The sequence below is a fragment of the Didymosphaeria variabile genome, assembly GCF_027946475.1.
Source record: "Didymosphaeria variabile strain IMI 356815 chromosome Unknown scaffold_4, whole genome shotgun sequence".
Classification (NCBI taxonomy): domain Eukaryota; kingdom Fungi; phylum Ascomycota; class Dothideomycetes; order Pleosporales; family Didymosphaeriaceae; genus Didymosphaeria; species Didymosphaeria variabile.
Genome location: NW_026611623.1, coordinates 4,305,241 through 4,324,282, shown reverse-complemented (window position 1 = coordinate 4,324,282; position 19,042 = coordinate 4,305,241). Strand labels below are relative to the sequence as shown.

Genomic DNA, 19,042 nt, shown 5'->3' with positions numbered 1-19,042 from the left:
TGGTACTTGTTTCGACCAAATCCGCCTCACCACAGTCTACTGCTTCGAAGTAGATTGGCGGCCTCATGGTTGCGCTGGCCATCCTAGACAGAGGTAGTGGGGCTAGGTCATTGGTGATGTCGCTGCTGACGAGGCTTTACGATGCGGTGGGCTTCGCTGCCAGGATACTCGCCGGGGTACAACACAACGATAGTGTCACTGTTCGTGCGAGTGAGCGTACCATTCGGTTTTTGTTAGGCTAATCGTGTTCAGAGAGAGAGCATGACTGGACACGTAATAAGGCAGAGAATCTTTGTAGGATTGCCATGTTCTTGGGATTTGACTAACCCAAGAGAGGGCTAGCAGAAGGGGGTGTTGATACAATTCGCGGACCAAGAGTCACGACGGCTTTCACCGCCTATTGTTGTTTCGAATGGCATCTCCCTACCCGGCTGCACCCCATCTGCGGAAGCGTACTCTGCCTCGTTTTCGTAAAGCATACCCTGCCTCCGCTTCGTCATTGTGGGTACACCCAAGCAATCTGGTCACGATACCACGGTTGCCTATCGAGAACACTCTTCTGAGACTGGTGTGACTCCAGAAGAGGTGAACATCCGGTGGAGTACTCGGCAGTCGTGGAGAGCCTCCGCTGAGTTGAGCATACGCACTGCAGGAATCCCAGGTAAGGATTGTCGCAGAGCCGCATCCCCTTAGTAAGCCCTGTTGCACCTTCCTTCCCAGCGGTCCGGGGGTAAAATCATAGTGGCAGTGTTGTTCCTTACAATGTTCAGTGGGTCCTTAACTTGGGATCGTTCACAGTGGCTGTCTTTGGCCGGTCCCGAGCTTGTGCTCAGCCTAGCGCCAGCGCAGGAGGTCCCTCCTCCAAGGACATCTCCAGCCGGTATTCTTGGTATCCCCGCCTGCCTTTCTGGTCCGACTCTTTAACCATCGCTCCCATCGCTATCTTCAAGTGACCATCGTCTCATCTAGTCTTGCACTGCACGTCGACGTGCAGCATCTCGACTACTACGGAGGCCTCCTCTTCTGTCAGGGTCTCTCGGATAACCAACGACAGCAGACGCACACCATCCTAAAACTCCCCACTCTTGACTGCGACAATGTCTGGCTCAACCAGCCCTGACTACGAAGATAGCATCGCGGGCTTCCCCAGGCCCTACGCAGTACCACGTCAAGCTTCGCGGGCTACGAACGGCTGGCACAATAAACTCCACCCTGGCTCAACCGCGTTGTCCAGACAGTTTTGTGGACACAACCGACCATCTCTTGCCCCTCCGATGATGTATGCCGCGCCCGGCGTGCCGGACGAGATGACGGGGACCGCCTTGAGCACCGAGAACAGCGCGCCAGGGTCTCCGCGGTTCAGAGCTCACATCAGTCCTTCTCCCTACAGCGGCAGCTCTGCTCCACCAATCAACCCATACGTAGGGTATCGACATCCTTTCTTAAATAATGCAAACAACCCCGGATCGGGCTCAAGACATCCAGACGCAGTAAATACATACCTAAACGGAGTCGCGCGATACACACAGCAGCATCCATATGGCGACTACGGCTATGACCAGTCGGAACAACCGCATTCGCAGGTACAAGCTTTGCCATGCTATGCGCCCAACCCAGGGAGCACGTTCAGCAATCAGCGACCCATTACGTATCCAACCACAACCCGCGGTCGATCCCCGTCATATCCCGAATTAGGGCAAGGCCTCCATTGGTCTGGGTATCCTCATGTTTCCATGGACAAAAGGGAGTCTCCAAATGCCCGAGCCGATCAATTTGGGTACAATGATTGGTCCATCCCAGGACGCATAGTCGACGATGGACAGGGCGCTGATGCCCACCGCGCAAGTGCCTCTAGTGCGACTCCCGCCACAGTACCATATGGTTGCGGCCCCGGCGTTGTTCCGCAACCCATACCATGCCAAGAATTCCAGGACGTGGCACTGTCAGCTACAGTCCGCGTTTCATCGGTCGACGGGGCATCGAATACTTCGTTTCCGCACCGTACCTCAAGCTACGCCTCAGATCAATGGAATCAACCAAGGGCTGCACCAAGAAGTGAAGGCCACTCGCGCCGAGACAGTGTAGATTGTTTCGGATCTGAGCAAGTTTTTGAGACTTCAAGTACTCGTAGCTGCTCTTATGCAACCGCTGGACGCCACAGGTCGCCGATGCTGGGCGAAAAAGGATTAGCAGTACCCCTCCGGGACCATAGTTCCGGTTCAGCTTCACCGACTCCTTCTGGTGGGAGTGGAGCATCCCAAGATCCAGTATACTGTCCCGTTTGCGGCAAAGGCTACACTGGGGAGTATCGCAAGGGTAATCTGGCGCGGCACCGTCGCCAGAAACATGGCAGTGAAGAGCAAACCTACCCTTGTGAAGAGATGTTCTGCTCGCAGGTGTTCAAACGTCAGGACGCACGTCTGAAACACTACCGCAAACACCATCAATCGCGCGCCTCTCGGCCAGCTCTTCCACGGAAATCCGGGTCTTCTCATTAAGACCTTCCAGTAACCATGTGCCTCGCTTGGTGGTAAGTCAAACTCCTCGACCTTTGCATCCAGGTGCTATGCCTGGCTGCAGAAGTGACATTTGTATGACAAATGCTGACGCAGACAGCAACAGAATGCCAAGAATTGCCGGGGCATACCCTCGAGGTGGATCATACACCTGAGGCCTTTCCAGTTGCGATGTGTCCCATAACATTCTGCTTCAAGCATTCTTTCGGGCCCTTTTGCATAGGTTCGGCCGTCTTCATCGATCTCGTCGGGTCTGGCGTTGCGAGACAGGCATTCCGTTGATGTGCGTCGTTTCGGGTGGGCGATCCCCACGGCTTCGCGAAGGCCTACGGCCTACAGGCGGTGGCGGTGGAAATGACGATAACCATTTGTTTGTTCTTATGTTCTTCTGCGGGACCCTGGCGTCGATGAACTTGCTGTTAGGAGGAGGCTCTTCTGGTGCGGTTATATTTACATTCGAGCGGGACCTGCGAAGAGGATGTGGATCTTGTAGGCAGCTGCAGGCAGCTGTGTGTCGGGCCGTCGTTGCGTTGTATGGAACCGAGGCTAGCGTCGTCTCTATCAAGACCGGCGGCGGAGGTCATCGGAATGATCATCCTGTTCCAAAGAGACATCTATGTCGCGGTGTCTTTGGTGAGAGTAGAGGTGTGCTGTGATGTTGATTTAAGCTACCGCGCTGAGACCACTATCGAGCAGGGGAAACCGCGTGTCGCCTTAGCTTCCCAGCAAGCACCCGCTGTGGGTCTTTGCGACTCAGGGCACACCGCAAGCCGACAGCCTACTCTCTCCTCCACTCTCGTACACTGCCTGCGATTCGTACGGTCCGCGCTCGACTTTGCTGGTTGTACGGTATGCTAGAGTTAGTACATCAACGCTCGGTCGTTGAGGTTGGCCGGACAAGTCCATTTTGACGACATCTCGGACCAAAGAGGAAGGGCGGCTGTGCAACAATTTCCTTCAGGCCTCGAGGTTTGGTAATGATGCACCGGTTTCAGCCATGCTTTACCTTCCAGAAGAGATCGACGCCGAATTTTCATGCATTGAAAGCGAATCCGCACAGACCATCCAAGCCACTCTGGTGTAGTGGGCCGTGTCACGTCGACGGCTAGCTATGATCCTTGACAGCAGTCGAGTTGTTGTGCGTTGTTAGATGACTTGTCGAGGAGTTGGATACGTAGCATGTGAATGAGAGAAGGTCCACACGGGCCGCTCTTGCCATCGAATCCTCAGGGCGCCAGGTGTCGAAGAGCAACCGGGCAATTCCACGCGTTTCCATCTGAAAAAATCTTTTTTCAAGTCATCCTAGCCTCTTCACATACCGCTCATTCCAAAACTCGGACGCCATGGGCGTGGTATCAAGCCTATGGATTGCGTTGCATGTTGAATATCAGCCAGCTCGCCATCCACTCACCCACCGCCAATCGATGATGCATTTGACGCGTCTTTGGGTATCAAGTAAGTCTTAGCAGTCACAGTTCCAGCCTTAAGAGCGGCGAGGGCAACTAGTCAACTAATTCAGCTCAGGCAATGGGCCAAGTCCATAGGCAGTCGACAGGCCTTCGCAGGCGTCTGCAAAAAATATATATCTACCCAACGGATCCCACCCTCCACTACGAAAACCTTAGCCAAATAGAGATCTGACTCGCATGTACATGCAACATCATGTAGATGTCTCCCTCAAGTTGCCTTCACTAATGCAAGTCATGACTGAGCCGCACCGATGACGAATTCGACCCTCCTCCATACATACTTGTTGGTCTTCTTCTCTGCTCCGTCACCTTCAAGATCACGCAATTCGGAGATTGCAAAATCCTTATTCGCAGGACGAAGACTGTTTCGCCTCCCCTGAGGCGCAGACCTCGCCTCACCTCCATCCGCCACCAAACACGGAGGTACGCGACTCTATGCTAGGTATGCAACTCTACTGCTTCACTCCAGCTGATTTTCTATATCCAACGACTTCTGAAAGAGTTATCGTCTCGCGACACTTAACCTTGACGAAGACGTGTGGTCGTGTGCAGTTTAAGTTGGTCAGCCAGATGGTCGCCTACATGCAAGCATACCCTGCAGGCTTGCAGAAGCGGCTGACGCAAGCTAATGGAGTCACACGGCAACCCATGTCCCAAGCCCAGCCGGGTCAGTTATCGTTTACCGTCGGCCAAAGAACGACATCTCACCTTTTTATGCTCACTCGTGTGACTCAAGCCAACGGATGTCGGAATCTCTGCAAAGGACATGGCCGCGCGAGAGCGGTCAAACTTAGGCCGCCACCACCCAGCGTCCGATCGAAATGACAGCTCAGCTGCACCGGTCAACCTGCCATACGTAGAGAGCTGCGGCTCGACGCGGGATTTCCGCCCGGAAAACAGTTCGGAACTGTCTCTTAAACCACTTCCATCAATATTTGCGGTTCGAAACGGCATTGCTACCCGATAAAGCAATGTGACGCTCTATCACCTCCATCATTCGCGCGATTTCAAGCCGACATGCCTTCGAGCCCAGAGCCCAAAATCGATGAAGTCTAACAGCCCCCTTTACCGGTCGTATGGATAGACTCTGCAGCCCAAAGTTCTCCCGACAGCCGCGCTGCAGCTACATAGGTGCATTTCCGCAAGCAGCCATCCACGTACCTGAATCACGTATACATGTATGCATAGATGCCTATCCGAATGTACCACGCCCTGCTTTATGCAAAACATTGACGCAGCTCCCTGCCCACTATTCCTCGCAACTCTAGCTCGTCCCGGAATACGACGACGATCATGTACACAGCCTACTCGCGTGTGCGCAGAGAGCGCTTGGAGAACAACTGCGCCCTCTTGACGCGAACCGTCGACGCCTCTTCTGCCCTTCTGCCCGAGTCCTTCAACGACACCTACTCTATACGAGCAAATATTTTCCCGGGCAACTGCGCCCTTGTGTTCGCGAGTCATGAACGCTGATTCTTAGCCGCTCCATCCTAAAGGGGATCCAATGTTTATCACACTTAGCGTTCTTACTCTTGCAACCCTATTCAATGATCGACCCTTAGCCTCTTATCGTGAGCTCATCTCCATGTAGCAGTAGGACCGCACTAAAACCCGATCACATCTCTTGCCCAATTGAGTCCTAGCACAATGACGGCCCCGTCACGTAGAATGAGTGAGGACCCAAGAGACATATTAATCCTCCTGCTACTTCTATATGCACAACGTGCATACAGTCGTTACATTTGACTTTTAAACAGCAAAGATCCTGGGTCTACTCACGAGATCCGCGATCTTTATAGATATTGATGCAACTGAAATCATGCGGTTGAAGCTCTACAATACTTTTGTTTTGCGCCTAGTGCGTATGTCTGTACTTACTGAGGCATAGCAAGCAGCCACGAGCAGCATCTTGGATGGTAGCTAGGGATGAATTTCCTGGCAGATTACTATTCCGATGTCCATCGAGCCGCGAGTCAACTCTCGCTGTTGTAAACGCGTCCCGAGTCCTTCAATATTACATCCGCATGATCCGACAATGCACTTTGGTAGATACACTCCAATAAGATTACATGGCGCAGCTCCATTTCGCTTCCTGCGGCAACACAGGAGCGTTAGCTCCGGCGTAATTCCTCACATTCACCGATTGACGAGATATGCCTCTCCATCAACGCCCTGGGTGTCCAATGTTACCCATCCCAGACCTCTTCGATGTGCTACCTGAGAGCCCGAAGTTCATATTACGTGCGTTGATGTTGCCAGCAAGCGGCTGGCGCGTCATAGGCGAGGCTTGATACGGCGGACCAATGTCGACGTTGTTGAAGGCGTTCTGACGTGTACCGCCCATTACGGGTATTTGGCTACGGCGACTCGGGTGTCCCTGCACTTGTGGCGTGCCAACAGGTGCTGACTCTGCTTCAATGTCAGCTGAAGCGCTCCATTGTAAGAAGAGGGACTTACGGCCAGTGTTCGTCCGACCACCAAACATTCGTTGCTGCAATTGAGGGTTGAACTGAAGTCGACTACCAATCCGTTGTTGCCCACTGCTGCCCGAACTTCCGCTGGCATCACGATTATGCAGTCGCCCTCCGCCACGTTGCTGGTTCGTACCGAGCTGATTGAGATTTACGGTGCCTGAACGTGTACCTGGGAGCTTGTCGACGTAGCGATCGCTTTGCCGGATCGTATGCATGGCATGGTCGACTTCTTCGCCAGCGGCGTTCGCGACTTGTGTTGCCATGACTTGGGCTTTGAGTGCCTGGTACATCTTTTGGGTTTGCTGCTGCGCTTTGGTCTTGGCTCGGAAGGCGTTCTATATGCGTTCAGCGTACAAGTACAAGTACACATACGGCCAAACTTCTCTGCTCACCGCCAACTCCTCGTTGTTATGCTCAAGGGAAGCTTGCTCTTCATACATTGCTGGAGGATCGTGTCAGATCTCGTTGCAACCAAGACGAGCAATGTACTGACCTTGTAGCTTCTCCTGGAGTGACTTGATCTGAGCATTGGCTTCATGTATAAGCTTATCCATGGCTTGATTCAGGTTTGCATACTTCTCCGTCAATGACTTTGCCAGATGCTCTTGATATATGATCTCTTGCGAGGCCTGATAGCTATAGAAAGCCAGACCTCTGCTTGCACACTCCATGATGATAGTAGGGCTGAGCCCGGACAGAACGCTTGTCTTGTAGTCTTCGGCAGGATTGAGCATGGCAGCGACGACATCATCGGGGTTGGTAAGCTGTGTCTGGCAAGCTGGGCATATTCGGGTTCCGCTAGATGACCGCGATAGGCCTGTTGAGTCTGCACAGTTCGTGCAGAAGACGTGACTTCCATCCGACCTCGTGAGTTAACTCGAAGTGGCAAGCACGGACGAAGGAGCGTAGCTCACCTGCATGTTGTCACCACAGCTCGATCATGCAGCTGAGAGCGACATTTCAGATCGTTACAACGAAGCACGAATTCCATAGTCGCCGTGGCCGAGTGAGGAGGAAGAGAGGAAGAAGAGTGAAGGGCACAGCAGTTGGATGCAACGAAGCTGCGCTGCTGGTAGGGAAAGCACGCTGCACGTGTCGCGATCGACGGAAGGTGCGATGAACCTCTTATCATCTCTTCTACCTGAACCACCAATTCACAGACGCGTTCGTATGCGTCCCAATGCTTTCAACAGCGTGCCACCAGCCCAGCGGAATATACAGCCCATCACCGCCCTCTAATCTAGCCTCCACACCGCTAGCAGAGACGCCATTGATCTCCTTCTCATTCCAGATCGCGTCTTGTAATCTATCCCTCTCCTCGCCCACCATCATCTCTTCACCCCGCAAGTGCGCATGCCCCATCTCTGTCCTTAATCGATCGTACAGAAACCTGCCCTGCTTTGGCTTCATCAGGCGGATGACCTTCTTCCCAACTAATTGTACGAATAGGTTTGGGTTCGGATCTCGGTGTAGGGGCGTGCTCGTCGGCGGGCGTCCCATCCATATGCTAGAAGCATAGACGTCACCCCGACCGAGGTGGGTAATCAATTCGGGGGCAGGCAGGTCGTGTTTCAATTCAGAGGGGAGGTCGTCGAGGGAGCACTGTGCGAGATACAGCTGCTGCGAGTAGTCTTCGCTCGATATATGAGACAGCAACAAAGACAAAGGAGCTTGGATACATTCGAATGTCGATATCGATTTCGCAGTCCTTACATCGTCTCCATTATGACGATAGCGCGTGTACTCCAGGGGAACCATCAGGGAGCTATGGCGACCCAGATACGAGGTTTTCGGGATGTAATACACGCCATGGTCTGTAGGGCAATCGACTGAGGTGAACCACTTTTTGATCGCTGGAATATCAGTAAACTGCTTGGGAAAGACTGTCGGTTCGCTGAGATCTAAGCTCTTCACGTCCGCACAATCGCCATCGAACCTTTTTGCCGGAGGGAAACGAATGCTCTGTGAGAATGGGCGTGAGCTAAGAGCTATGCGCAAAGCTGTTCGCCGACCCAACATAAGGAAACATGGAGACGGTGGTATACACCAGTGGTTGAGTTGCGGCAGAAGCGCGCTCAAGCTCCTCCGTTCGGCAAAGCCCGAGCTTCCCCTCCACAGAAAGTTTCGCGCGGGGCAGACACCACCATCACGCGATTGACTGCGACTACCCGCAATGGCGACGCAGAAGCAGCCTGGCCAGAGTAAGTCCGGAATGCCTAAGATATCACGATAGCCATCTTAACAAGTTTACAGTTGATCTCGGGCAGCTGCCGGTGCCGCAGCTCCAGGAGTTGAAACAACAGCTCGACCGCGAATTGGAGCATCTGACCACCTCCTTCCAATCCCTACGCACCGCTCAGTCTAAATTCCGCGACTGTATAAACTCGATATCGCAAGGTGTCAACCCTGGGACCGCCGACAAGTCACTTCTCGTCCCGCTCACTTCTTCCCTATACGTTCCTGGTCGCCTCACTTCCTCTACGCACGTACTTATCGATATTGGCACCGGCTTCTTCGTCGAGAAGAGTGTCGAGGATGCGACCGACTTCTATAACCGCAAGGTGAAGGATTTACAGGACAGTTTGAAAGATCTGGAAGGCGTGGTCAACCAGAAGGCAAACAACGTGAGGATGGTGGAAGAGGTCATAAGGGTCAAGGTTCTGAGCGCACAGGAGCAAAGCCAGAAGGAGGGAGCAGGCAGCTGAGGAGATCGCGTCATGGTATGCTCAAAACGGGGTCACAACGGCTGTACATCAATCGGCTAAATGATGGCCAACGACATAGCCAGAGAACAGAGTGGTTCCTCAGGCCAGGATGACCACCTTCAGAAAGGAGCGCTACCTCGGCGATACCAGTGCCAGCGAAAGAGCAGAGCCATCAGTAGGAGACAAAACAATCTAAGCATCGGCATGTTCACCGACAAATATGTTTAAAACCAGTTCACAGTGGGCTAACCAATTACGTGGAGCCCTCGCAGACGCGTGAAACTTTGTTTTGTTTCGAAAATCGGTATACACAAACAGGAGTGAGCACAGAGCGGTGCGTCCAGGCGTCGAGAAGTACAAGTCGACCTCTGCGGGTGGATCTGTCGGCGAAGACGTCCGAATTCTTACGTCACCCATCGATAACGGAGCTGAGTCCAGCAGTTCGAGACGAAACACTATCGATAGTCTGTCAAGCGCCGAAGTGGAGGTTGAAACTTGGGGTGCTTGCCGATTACGGTAGCAGGGATGGCTTATGATCGTGGCGTCACCCAGGCGACCAACCACTGCGCGCTACGTCTTAGACCTCGACCACGACAACACCGCAACTTCCAATTCGACTGCAATATCTAGTGTGCATTCGCTGTGCGACATCCCTAAGCAAACCCTCTAAAGACGCTGGTTCACTTTGTTGCATGATTGAGTGGTGTTTACCCATCCATCTACAGATAAACAGAGCTTGTGCCGAAGTAAACACGCGCATTCCGAGATGCATCGGAAGGAAAGGGATGGCGCATCGTCGCCAGGCCCAGTGTATATGAGCTCCTCACAGATGAGTACGCAAGCTACGAAAGCATTCCGGTGTATATTCCTAACGCGGTTGCTATAGCGAACTATCTACAAGACCTACGTACCAACCGTCCCGCTCGCCCTACAGGCTCTCGGCCTCCTCCCGCACATTTCAACACCTGGTCCAGCAGATCCTCCAACAGATTCTCCGATTCGCCCGCTATATCGCCGCTCTCGCATCCGACCTTTGAAGAGGCCGGTTGCAACGTTGACGCACCGCCGGCGTCAACAACCCCCGAACCCAAGTTACACCGGCGAGCAACTTCCAATATGAGCTTGGATGAGATGATTGCAAGCACTGGGCGGCCTTTGGTTCAGCCTCCGCGAGGACGAGATATGTCAACGTCCGCAACGGCGAGGGAACGAACCCCGAGTGTGCAGTATCGCGAGAGTGCACGGCGGCAGGTAGAGAAGGACGAGGTGCACGCATTACGGGCAGCATTGGATGAAGCGGATCTGAAGTCGGAGGAGAAACTATACGAGGCGGCAAGAGACGAGGCTGCGGAGCTGGTCTGGAAGCATATCAATCCCAATGCGCCGGGCGCGAACCCAGACGCACCGTACGCCTATCCTGGGTTGACGAGGAAGGGCAGCGTTCAGAGGAGCCAGAGTCTAGACCGCAGCGAGCAGGATCTACAGCGGACAAATTCGAAACTCCGCAGAAAACGCAATTCGATGGGCAGCACATCCGGTAGCAGGAGCAGCAGTCTCCAAAGCCGCCGCGCTGGCAGTGGGTCTTCCCTCACCGCCAACGCAGCCTTCAGCACGTCCCCTACAAAGGCGAGTTTCAATGGCGATAAGGCAGAAGATTCGGCAATACTGCCGAAAGCATCCTCAACTCCGTCCACGTCACACCGTAAAGTGTCGGATCCAAACCAAAAACGGCGCAGCAGCAGCGGTTCGCGCAGGAGGACCAGTGCAAGCTTGTTCAAGAACCCCAACGACCAGATTTACGAAGAACCAGAGGAAGAACAAGCTGCTCCTCCACCTCCAGCTGTCACGAACCCTCCAGCGCCTGCCAAGCTTCCTTTGGGGGTTAGACGGAATCCGTTCGCTCGCGTACAAACCATCAAAGACAAGAGTCTTGTGAGATCGAACACTGATCCAATTGTACCTATGAAAAGATTTGATCGTTTTGAGATCCAGAGGAATCCTCCATCACAATCGCGTAATGCCGCTTACACTAGCAACTCGGCTCTACCCAGAACCAGCGAGGACGGCAAGTCAGATGCGGAGAATGATCCCGAGGTCAAGAAGAAAGATGGCAAAGAGATTCGAAGTGATGAATTGCGTGCGGCAACCGGATTTAAGCTAAAGGATAGGAGTGGCAAACTTCCTACGCCAACAATGGTGTCGGATAGCCCAGGACGTCCGATTGTATCGTTCAAGAAGGAGTGGAAGCCCAAGGAGATTGTACTCAAGGAGGAAACCTCAGCTCTTCCTGCTGCATCGCCTCGGCCTCTCAGCCAGGCTACTAGAGGTCCTCGACCTTTATCAAAAGCGGCGACTGCTCCGATCGTTCCTACGATCAGTACACACGCTGAGCCCCCAAAGAAGGTGGAACCTCCAACGCCGGCTCCAACTCCTGCGGTGAAGGCCTCAGCCACTCCGTCTGCTCCCTCAACCAGAGTCAATCGGGCACAAATCCCCGCCATCAGCGTCTTTGAGGACCCTCCAGCGAGGCCACTCCCCAGCGTCGCATCGTCAAGGAAAGTCAACACCCCGCCTCAAAACGCTGCGCCTACCGTACCAACAATAAACGTCTCTCAGGCCCCTTCAGCGCGCCCTAAGCCATCTTCAGCGCATTCCCTTCCCACGATTGCTGTCCAAGAGACGCCCTCAATCTCTGTCAGCGCCCCCAGCGGCAGTTTCAGCTTGAAGAATCGGAAGCTTCCCTCAACGTCCGCCACGCCTATCCCCACGATATCTGTGAGCGAGTCACCTATGCCATCGCGAGGTCCAAAGAATCCCAGTGCGCCTTCGATCTCCGTTACACCAAGCATCCCGACAATCGCTGTCAGCGAGTCTCCAGCCCCGAGCAGAGGATCCAAGGTCAACGCACCCTCGATATCCGTCACCCCTTCTATCCCCTCAATCAACGTGGATGCTCCAACAACCTCAACCCGCCCCTCCCCGTCCCGACCAAATCTAAATCCCCTTCGCCCGCGGCAACGCCGCCGCCACATCCCGCTCGCACTGGACGGCTACTACCGTTCGCACCGGCGCCCTCTGTGAACACTGCGCGCTTCCCATCGCCGGCCGCATCGTCTCCGCCGCCGGCGTTCGCTTCCACCCAGAATGCTTCCAATGCCACCACTGCGGCGAGCACCTCGAATGCGTTGCCTTCTACCCCGAGCCCTCTCTCAAGCACGCTGAGCGCGTCTCCCGTATCCGCACCCGTCAACGCGGCGAAGACCTCCCCATGCTCGATTCCCACCCCACCTACGAAGACATGCAGCGTCTCGAGTCCGAAGACGGGCACGACGAATCACTCCGCTTCTACTGCCATCTCGACTTCCACGAGCTTTTCTCGCCCAGGTGCAAGAGCTGCAAGACGCCCATCGAGGGCGAGGTCGTCGTAGCTTGTGGCGCGGAGTGGCACGTTGGGCACTTTTTCTGCGCGCAGTGCGGCGATCCGTTTGATAGCTCGACGCCGTTTGTCGAGAAGGAGGGGTACGCGTGGTGTGTGGACTGTCATACTAATCGGTTTAGTACGAAGTGTAGGAAGTGTAGGAAGCCGATTACAGAGACGGTGGTGAAGGCATTGGGGGCGGAGTGGCATATTAATTGCTTTGTTTGCATGGTAAGTTTCCGTGTCTATCTGGTTTTGGGATGGTTTGACTGACAATTAATAGGAGTGCTCTGGCCCGTTCGAGGACGGAAGGTACTTCCTCCGCGGGGAATCGGAGGATCCCGTCTGCATGCGGTGCGAGGAGAGGAGGTTGAAGGCTTGAGCGTCTTCACGTTCAGTGTTTGCATCAGGCCGGTCCTGGTCAGCAAGCGGTGTCTGAATCGGTGGATGTAATAGTCTGATTTCTGCATGTTTGCATATGCATAATGTTGTTGATGTGTCTATGTTTGAGCGTTGTAAACGAAGGAGAGCATATTGTCGGAGTAACAGCGGCATCATCTGTATTTTGGGCAGGAAAGGCGTCGGGGAATGGGCGTTTCGGTATATACACGGGTTCAATGAATTATGCGTTTACGTAAATGGTGTAGCCTTCTCGCCGCATGCATTGTTCAAATGTATTTGCTACACAACTATTTCCCTTTCCGCTGCTTCGCCGCCCCATTCTCTTTCGTCGCCGTCGTCTTCGTCTCTGCCTTTTTCTCCGCTCCATTCTCCTTCGCCTTGGGCTCGCTCTTCTTCTCGGCAGCCCTCCTTTTCGCACCCTCCTGCTCCAATACCTTTATACTCTCCTCACTGACCTCCCAAAGCTTCTTCTGCAGCGTCTCATCCTTGACCTCGTCCTTCAGAATTCCCATTTGTCTACACTCCTTCAGGAACCATCCTCCCTCGCCCCGGCCATACTGCGCCTCCATGGCCGCATACAAGAACGTCTGCGCGCCTTGATCGGAACTCTTTAGAAACAACCACCATAGCGGCCACGTAACCATGTACACAAAAAGACCCCACAAGCTGCCCAAGGTGAGGAAGCGGCGCATGCCCGGTGTACGCGTCCAGCCCGGGTCGACGAGGATGACGCGCGAATTCACAGGGTTCTTGTCCGGGCGAGCGTAGGAGGAGAGATGCTTTTGGAAGGCGAGGGCGAAGGTCATGAGGGCGAGTTTGGACGTAGCGTAGGCGGTGCTGGGTGTGAATGGAACGGCTTCTAACTTTTCCTTTTTGCCTTTCTTTGAATCTTCGGTGCCGGAGACGGGCAATACGCCGCCTAGGTACGAACTACATGTCCCGAAAATGACGCGGACATCTCGGTCAGGAGGCTGTGCTCGCAGCGCGGGGCTCAGGATACTGAGGAGGTGGAAGTTTGCCATGTAGTTCAGGCCCCATGTCGCTTCTAGACCGTCCTCCGTGAAAGAAGCTGAACCACCCGAAGGTGTCCGTGTGTTTGCGCACAGAACGACCATGTCCAGACGCCGCGGGGGTGCGTTATCCACCCATTTCGTAGCGAACTTCCGTATACTGTGCAAGCTCGCAAGATCGACTTGCTCGGCGGTGATGAGCTCGTTGCCCGTCTGCGACCGCAGGTCTTCGATGTAATCGACGAGGAAGGGGTCGGTAAGGGCATGCTGGGTGAGTAACACAATCTGGGCGCCGCGGGACGCGAGGCCTTTTGCTACTTCGGCGCCGATGCCTGATGTTCCTCCCTGTTTTTCCTTAGCTATCTACATAGTTATGAGCCGAGCTAAACATACTGTCATTATGACCACCTTGGAGTGCATATTGCGCTCCGATGTGTTGACCGCGCCATTGAAGTAAAACTTCAGGAGGTATATCAACGCAATTCCCGGGACAATTTTGAGGAGGGTCCAGCCATATGGAACAGAGGAAATGCCCTGCTCATACACCTGGCCGAGGATGTGAACGGGCATGTTAAGGGTAGGGTTGGCGGAACGTTAGATTGAGGCTCGAGACGGGACGGGAGGGCCCGAACCTTTGGGTTGGTGATTGACGTCGCTTATCGCTTATCAGTCAGCACGTGCTCACGCGATGCGGGTTGCCGCCTTGTCCAAAGTTATGGCTTTGCAAACGGGTGACGGGTTCCCCATGATCTTTCACCACCTTCATTTTTCATGGAGCGGAGTCACTCCTTGCTTCGCTATACGGTCGAAGACCATTTGTTAACTGTCAATCAATAAGATCATCGTCTGCCCGCCCATAACGACTACGATCATGACGGCGTCACACGAACCGTACCCAGAAGTCGACCCAGACGACCCCCGCTTCGACGATGCCGACATCTCCACCGCCCCCTTCGTCGACCAGCCAGCATACGGAAGCAGACTCTGGCAGAAGCCCATAAAGTTCGTGCCTGCCTCAAAGTCGACTCCCCTCACCGCGCCCTCCGTACTTGACGGTCGCTCCTTCGCCGAACAATACCTCGCCATCGTGTTCCCAAACGGGCAACCGCCACCCAAAACAGATGCCTTCCCAACCTGCGGCATCTGCGGCGCGCCTGTCAAAGAGTCGGATGACCGCATGCACTACCTAAGCCCGGTGCATCAAGCTGCGCTTCCGGAGATACACACGCCTTCCGGCATAGACCGCACGCGACTGGGCTTGAAGCTGCTGCAAAGGCATGGCTTTGATGTCGATGCGCGCATGGGTCTCGGGGCTACCGGCCAGGGCATGCTCTTCCCCATCGTGCCGAAGGAGAAGCGGGATAAATTGGGCCTTGGTGTGGACAAGAAGCTTGTCGATAAGGAGAGAAGAGAGGCGTTGCCGCCCAAGGGAACCACGCTCGACGCTGGGCAAGTAAGGAAATTGGCGACGCAGCAGAAGAAGAAGCATGAGAAGCTGCAATCGATGTTTTATGGAGACGACAAGCTGGAAAAGTACCTTGGAGGTGGTGCGGTGGATCATGGGCTGAAATAGACTTTTGGGTCGAGAATTGGGTTGTGGCGCGAGAGACTTGAGCACACGTACACACGACAGAGTGTTTACAAACTGGCACTTCCGTCCATTTGGGTTTTGCTGCTTCGAAAGCAGGTATACAAGGGAGTCTTGCTTCAGGTTCTCCATAGCTGTACCGTCGCAGCACTGGAGTTAACATTGGGTGGTGGATTGTGTTTTGAGATACCCCAAATTCTTTTAAGGAATATGATCAACATGACAATGATCCAAATGTGGGCTTATGGGTGTTTTTCCAACGAGTGGACTGAGGAGTAGAGAAATACTGAGTTCGTCCACTAGCAATATCATGAAGCTCGACTTTTTCATGACGGCTGGGCTTTTTGATACAGATTGGCTGACGAAACACGAGTGGCCTCGCGAGCCTACACAAGCTTTATTTGCGTGTCCTGTCTCTGCTAGTTAGGAAGCATACCTTATTGACACAGAACAACGCACCGCCTGAATTTCCCTCTTTGTTGTTGTATCCCGTCGGACACGGAGACTTCTTCGTGCTAATTTGTCCTCAAGAACCAGGTACCAGACCGATATCAGAGGGCTAGTCACAACTTGCTCACTCCAAGCGGAAACATGCTCACGCATTTGCATGTCAAAGACGGTCCCCTTGGCATTTAAGCAGTAAGCACGATCCAAGCGAATTCTTGCATATGGTCACCGGACGAGAATCCCTTGCTACGCCTGAGGCGGACGCAACACTACGGGAACAGTCATGGTAACTTCGCGGGCCAAAAGAACGTTGCCTCTTCAGGTTTACAACGATGTTTGGAAACGGCATATATTATCAAGTAATTCCAAATGAGTGCATTTGGAATCCTGGATATAATGAGAGCGAGGGCGCAGTGAGATTACCGGGAGGATAAGCAGGGTCGACCTTAAGTAGCTCGCTCGCATCTGTCACGTGTGTAGACGAGACGTTTGCCCTTTCTGGTGCGGCAAGTGCCCGGGCTGGCGAATCACAGAGACGCGAGTACGAAAGCTCAGAATAAGTGGAGACTTAAGCGGGCCTACGCAATGCTCCTACCACGCCAGTCCAACGCTCAGCCACGAATTAGTCTACCTTTGCGAGGAGTCAAGAATTCTCGATCTATAGTACTTCGGTGGCCCCGAGTCGATGCACTCCTCTTTATTAAGCTTATTCATTGCAAAGTGGTGGTATAACGCCGCATACTCTCGACCTGATCATCCTATCTTCCATACCATCGACCACCCCTAGCACTTCGCTTACTGTACGAATCACCGACGAGCGTGTACGATGTCCGCTCGGATCACAGGGACGCGCAAAGCACACAACAAGACGAGACTTGGTTGCTCGCAATGCAAGCGGAGACGAATCAAAGTAGGTGCATTTCATTAGTCGTTGAGACCTCCAATCCTGGATCTCAGAGTACGACATCAACCGCTTCTCGGAATGCATGGAAACGATCAATCGGAGTACTTTGGATGGCTAAACAAACGTTTGGACACTTAAGGCAACTAAACTCAAGTTCAGTTACGTACAAAGCTCATAGGTTGTAGCTGGGTTTCTGTCAGTCCTAGACCGTAAATGCAAGGTTTGGAGGCAGATAAGCCACACACAATATGGATTTCCGCTGGAATAGCACCGGATTTGACCACTGACACGCATCATCAATTCTGGTATTGTTCGATCGATCATCTTACTCCATGGGGGATTCGGTTTTTTACCCTGCTACGCATGGATTTGGCGAATCGTATAGCTTCAGAGAATACCTATGGTCCAAGGCTGACAATCCAAACAGTGCGACGGCGCTCATCCGAAATGCTTCAATTGTGAGAAACGAGGAGATCAATGTGTAGGTTGAGTCTATTTTAGGTGATATCGATGCCTCTGACGAGCTCGTGCTTATCGTTTACAGAGCTTCCTCCTCCTCGCTCCTTCTACGCGGTTAACAGCCGGATCCGCGCCTTCCACGTCCACAACCACATGCACATCATCCATACCGTCTCCTCCATCATCGACTTCCACCACAGTCACAGCTTCACCATCAAGGCAAAGATCTTTACTGCCAAACCAGCCCTATGAGGTCGGTGTGTTCAGAGGGACCTTGGTGCCCGAAGCTTTGGTTCCCTCAGATAAGGCCTTCTTGACACCTCCATCGACACCTCCACTGCTCATGTCACTGCCCGACCTCACAATACCAACCACGTTTCCCTGGATATCACCGTACCTCCGCTTCAACGACATATGGAGACCGATACGAGAAAACCTTCCACCGGCTCTGCAAGGAATTCTCTACCACTATGAGTATACCACGAGTCTCACGCTCGCGGACGAAGACCCTGCGAAAGCAGCTTGGCAGTCCGTCGTGCCTGACCTAGCAGCAAACCACAAGTTCCTCGTACACAACATCCTAGCGGTCGCATCGCTCCACCTCGCAAGGCTGCATGGTCGTGGGTCGGAACGCAGAGCGATGACAGATTTGGCGGCGTCTCAAATGAACAAGGCAATACAAGGGTTCCGGCCTCAACTAAACAACATCAATGCCGAGAACGCTGCTGCTCTCTTTGCGAGTTCGACGCTCACCGCGGTATACTTCTTCCGCACTGCGACACAGGAGTTGGAAGACATACGAGCAAGCGTTTTACAAGGGACAATTACACCGCCTCCATACGTAGTGGATAGGATGCTTGCGGCCACGCTACGAACGATATGGGGTCTGCGCGGGCCGTGGACGGTCCTAATACCAGGCTGGGACCACGTCGTGAACGGCGAAATGAGCGTCATTGCGAATCGACACTGGTGGCCCAAGGACCGCCGACCGAAGTCAGATCTGGCTCTGGAAGAAGATCAGCGCCTCGCTGATATGGAGCGGCTTTGGAACGGCGGCCCTGATCCATCGCCTGATGCCGATACCTTGACCTCGGCGTTGTTCTACTTGAGAGAAACGTATGCGCTGGTCTCGGAATTGGTTATAGCTGAGAACGAGTTTCCCTATTTGACCTCTGTGGACTACGCGTACGCCGATGAAGGCGGTAAGATCGTGCAGATGAAGGACCGCGGGGCGATCTTTGTTTGGGCTGTGCGCATTTCGAGGGAATTTATAAGGTTGGTGGAACAGAAGAATAAGTACGCGTTGGCGATACTGGCGCACTACGCTGTGCTTGCTGGGAGAGTGCGCAACGTGTGGTGGCTAGAGGGAATGGGCGCCAATTTCATCATTACAGTGGCGGTAGCATTGGGTAGGGAGAATTGGCATCTCATCGAGTGGCCGGTAAAGCAAGTCAATGTGGATCTGGAGAACGCGTTCTCAGCAAGACTTGATCTGCTGGAGGGTGCGCCGGGGGAAATGGCGATGGAGGTTGTATGACATAGGGAATACCAAGTAATTCTATGCAAAGCTAGACTCTGCATATGGCTCTTCACTGTACGCCATTTGGATACAGGTCCGAAGACTCGATAGTCTAGTGTATTGACAGACTC

General features: G+C 53.6%; 7 protein-coding genes across 7 annotated transcripts; 4 read left to right on the top strand and 3 right to left on the bottom strand.

Moving 5' to 3' along the window:
- Positions 1–6,149: 6,149 nt before the first annotated feature.
- On the bottom strand, positions 6,150–7,193 carry N0V89_006311 (uncharacterized protein; the record flags this gene model as incomplete). The annotated part of the gene is made up of 4 exons (XM_056215081.1): positions 6,150–6,394; positions 6,443–6,794; positions 6,852–6,901; positions 6,953–7,193. 4 exons carry the CDS (start codon positions 7,191–7,193, stop codon positions 6,150–6,152), a joined length of 888 nt encoding a protein of 295 aa, XP_056072348.1.
- Positions 7,194–7,596: 403 nt separating this feature from the next.
- On the bottom strand, positions 7,597–8,478 carry N0V89_006310 (uncharacterized protein; the record flags this gene model as incomplete). Its single annotated transcript, XM_056215080.1, has 1 exon — positions 7,597–8,478. The coding sequence occupies one exon, from the start codon at positions 8,476–8,478 to the stop codon at positions 7,597–7,599; it is 882 nt and encodes a 293-aa protein (XP_056072347.1).
- A 154-nt stretch (positions 8,479–8,632) lies between these two features.
- Positions 8,633–9,164, top strand: GIM5 (subunit of tubulin prefoldin; the record flags this gene model as incomplete). Its single annotated transcript, XM_056215079.1, has 2 exons — positions 8,633–8,660; positions 8,713–9,164. The coding sequence occupies 2 exons, from the start codon at positions 8,633–8,635 to the stop codon at positions 9,162–9,164; spliced, it is 480 nt and encodes a 159-aa protein (XP_056072346.1).
- An 829-nt stretch (positions 9,165–9,993) lies between these two features.
- Positions 9,994–12,964, top strand: N0V89_006308 (uncharacterized protein; the record flags this gene model as incomplete). The annotated part of the gene is made up of 5 exons (XM_056215078.1): positions 9,994–9,997; positions 10,051–11,939; positions 12,337–12,683; positions 12,735–12,813; positions 12,866–12,964. The coding sequence occupies 5 exons, from the start codon at positions 9,994–9,996 to the stop codon at positions 12,962–12,964; spliced, it is 2,418 nt and encodes an 805-aa protein (XP_056072345.1).
- A 307-nt stretch (positions 12,965–13,271) lies between these two features.
- On the bottom strand, positions 13,272–14,564 carry N0V89_006307 (uncharacterized protein; the record flags this gene model as incomplete). Its single annotated transcript, XM_056215077.1, has 2 exons — positions 13,272–14,339; positions 14,388–14,564. The coding sequence occupies 2 exons, from the start codon at positions 14,562–14,564 to the stop codon at positions 13,272–13,274; spliced, it is 1,245 nt and encodes a 414-aa protein (XP_056072344.1).
- A 301-nt stretch (positions 14,565–14,865) lies between these two features.
- N0V89_006306 (uncharacterized protein) lies at positions 14,866–15,567 on the top strand (the record flags this gene model as incomplete). The annotated part of the gene is made up of 1 exon (XM_056215076.1): positions 14,866–15,567. The coding sequence occupies one exon, from the start codon at positions 14,866–14,868 to the stop codon at positions 15,565–15,567; it is 702 nt and encodes a 233-aa protein (XP_056072343.1).
- Positions 15,568–17,735: 2,168 nt separating this feature from the next.
- On the top strand, positions 17,736–18,929 carry N0V89_006305 (uncharacterized protein; the record flags this gene model as incomplete). Its single annotated transcript, XM_056215075.1, has 1 exon — positions 17,736–18,929. The coding sequence occupies one exon, from the start codon at positions 17,736–17,738 to the stop codon at positions 18,927–18,929; it is 1,194 nt and encodes a 397-aa protein (XP_056072342.1).
- Between the last annotated feature and the right edge of the window lie 113 nt (positions 18,930–19,042).